We start from the raw sequence: 968 nt of genomic DNA, 5'->3' as shown, positions 1-968 counted from the left end.
AAGCACCTGCAAATTTATCGAGCGCAAGGGACACTGTATCATCTTAACCCAGATTTAGTCCACGATCCGTCCGCGATCCCGCTGTGTTGTAAATGCTGGGGCGATCCTCGTGCGTCCGAGTTTAGTATTGCTTCTGGTCATGATTACGGCCGGGGCGGTGGTTTGCCCGAGTTGGGGGAAATTGCTACCAAGTGCATTTCGCCGGTGAGGGTGTTTAAGGTGGAGGTGGTTGTATCGGGTAAACATAACATTGGACACTCGATTTGCTTTCCGTCAGATGGTCCTGTGGAAAGTTCAAAGGTGCTGCCCTGTACGTCTGATGAAAACATACCAAGAGTCACTTTCGTGGGTCCTCGTGGCGATTGGGCGGCAAGGAAAAAGAGCTGCAGCAATCTATTTTTGCTTCCCGTTGACGAAATGTATTCGTGGATGCGTGTCCTCATGCATACACACGAGTACTTCAAAACAAATCGTATAGAGATTGACGATTCGGAAACGGCAAAGGCTGCTCTACTCGCATTGCAATCGAGGATGGAGGAAGGCGGAGAGCGAGGAAGCTGAGGCAAAGGATGATAATATCGTCGCGGAACGTTTTGGCGAAGAATACAATGATGGTAGCGCGGATGTGCCGATAATTTCGAAGTCTGCTGTTCTGAAGGATGTTGACGGTTTAGATTTGGGTGTGAAAAACGCAGCCGTTGACGCGATGTTGTCAATGATCGATATCAAGTCGGCGGGCGTGGATAGCCCTCCCGTGGTAACCATTAGACGGGGGGAGAAACCTATCACCGAGTGGTCTCAAAATGGTGACATGATTGCCGCGGCATTCCCGTGTTTGTTCATGAAAGGCGGCAAGGCCCTTCCTAGTGGCACATGGCCTACGCCATTCATTAAACACTTGATGCGGTATTATGATGGGCGCTTTGAAAAAAATACTGCACTGGTTGCTACGCTGTTCAGCCAACTAC

General features: G+C 49.9%; 1 protein-coding gene across 1 annotated transcript; it reads left to right on the top strand.

Moving 5' to 3' along the window:
* Positions 1-327: 327 nt before the first annotated feature.
* On the top strand, positions 328-561 carry PHYSODRAFT_531060 (hypothetical protein; the record flags this gene model as incomplete). The annotated part of the gene is made up of 1 exon (XM_009540158.1): positions 328-561. A coding segment is annotated over one exon (234 nt), but the record flags the coding sequence as incomplete, so codon positions are not given.
* Between the last annotated feature and the right edge of the window lie 407 nt (positions 562-968).

The sequence above is a fragment of the Phytophthora sojae genome, assembly GCF_000149755.1.
Source record: "Phytophthora sojae unplaced genomic scaffold PHYSOscaffold_14, whole genome shotgun sequence".
Taxonomy (NCBI): Eukaryota; Oomycota; class Peronosporomycetes; order Peronosporales; family Peronosporaceae; genus Phytophthora; species Phytophthora sojae.
Note: the sequence above shows the minus strand (reverse complement) of the source record. Positions and strands in the feature narration are given on the sequence as shown.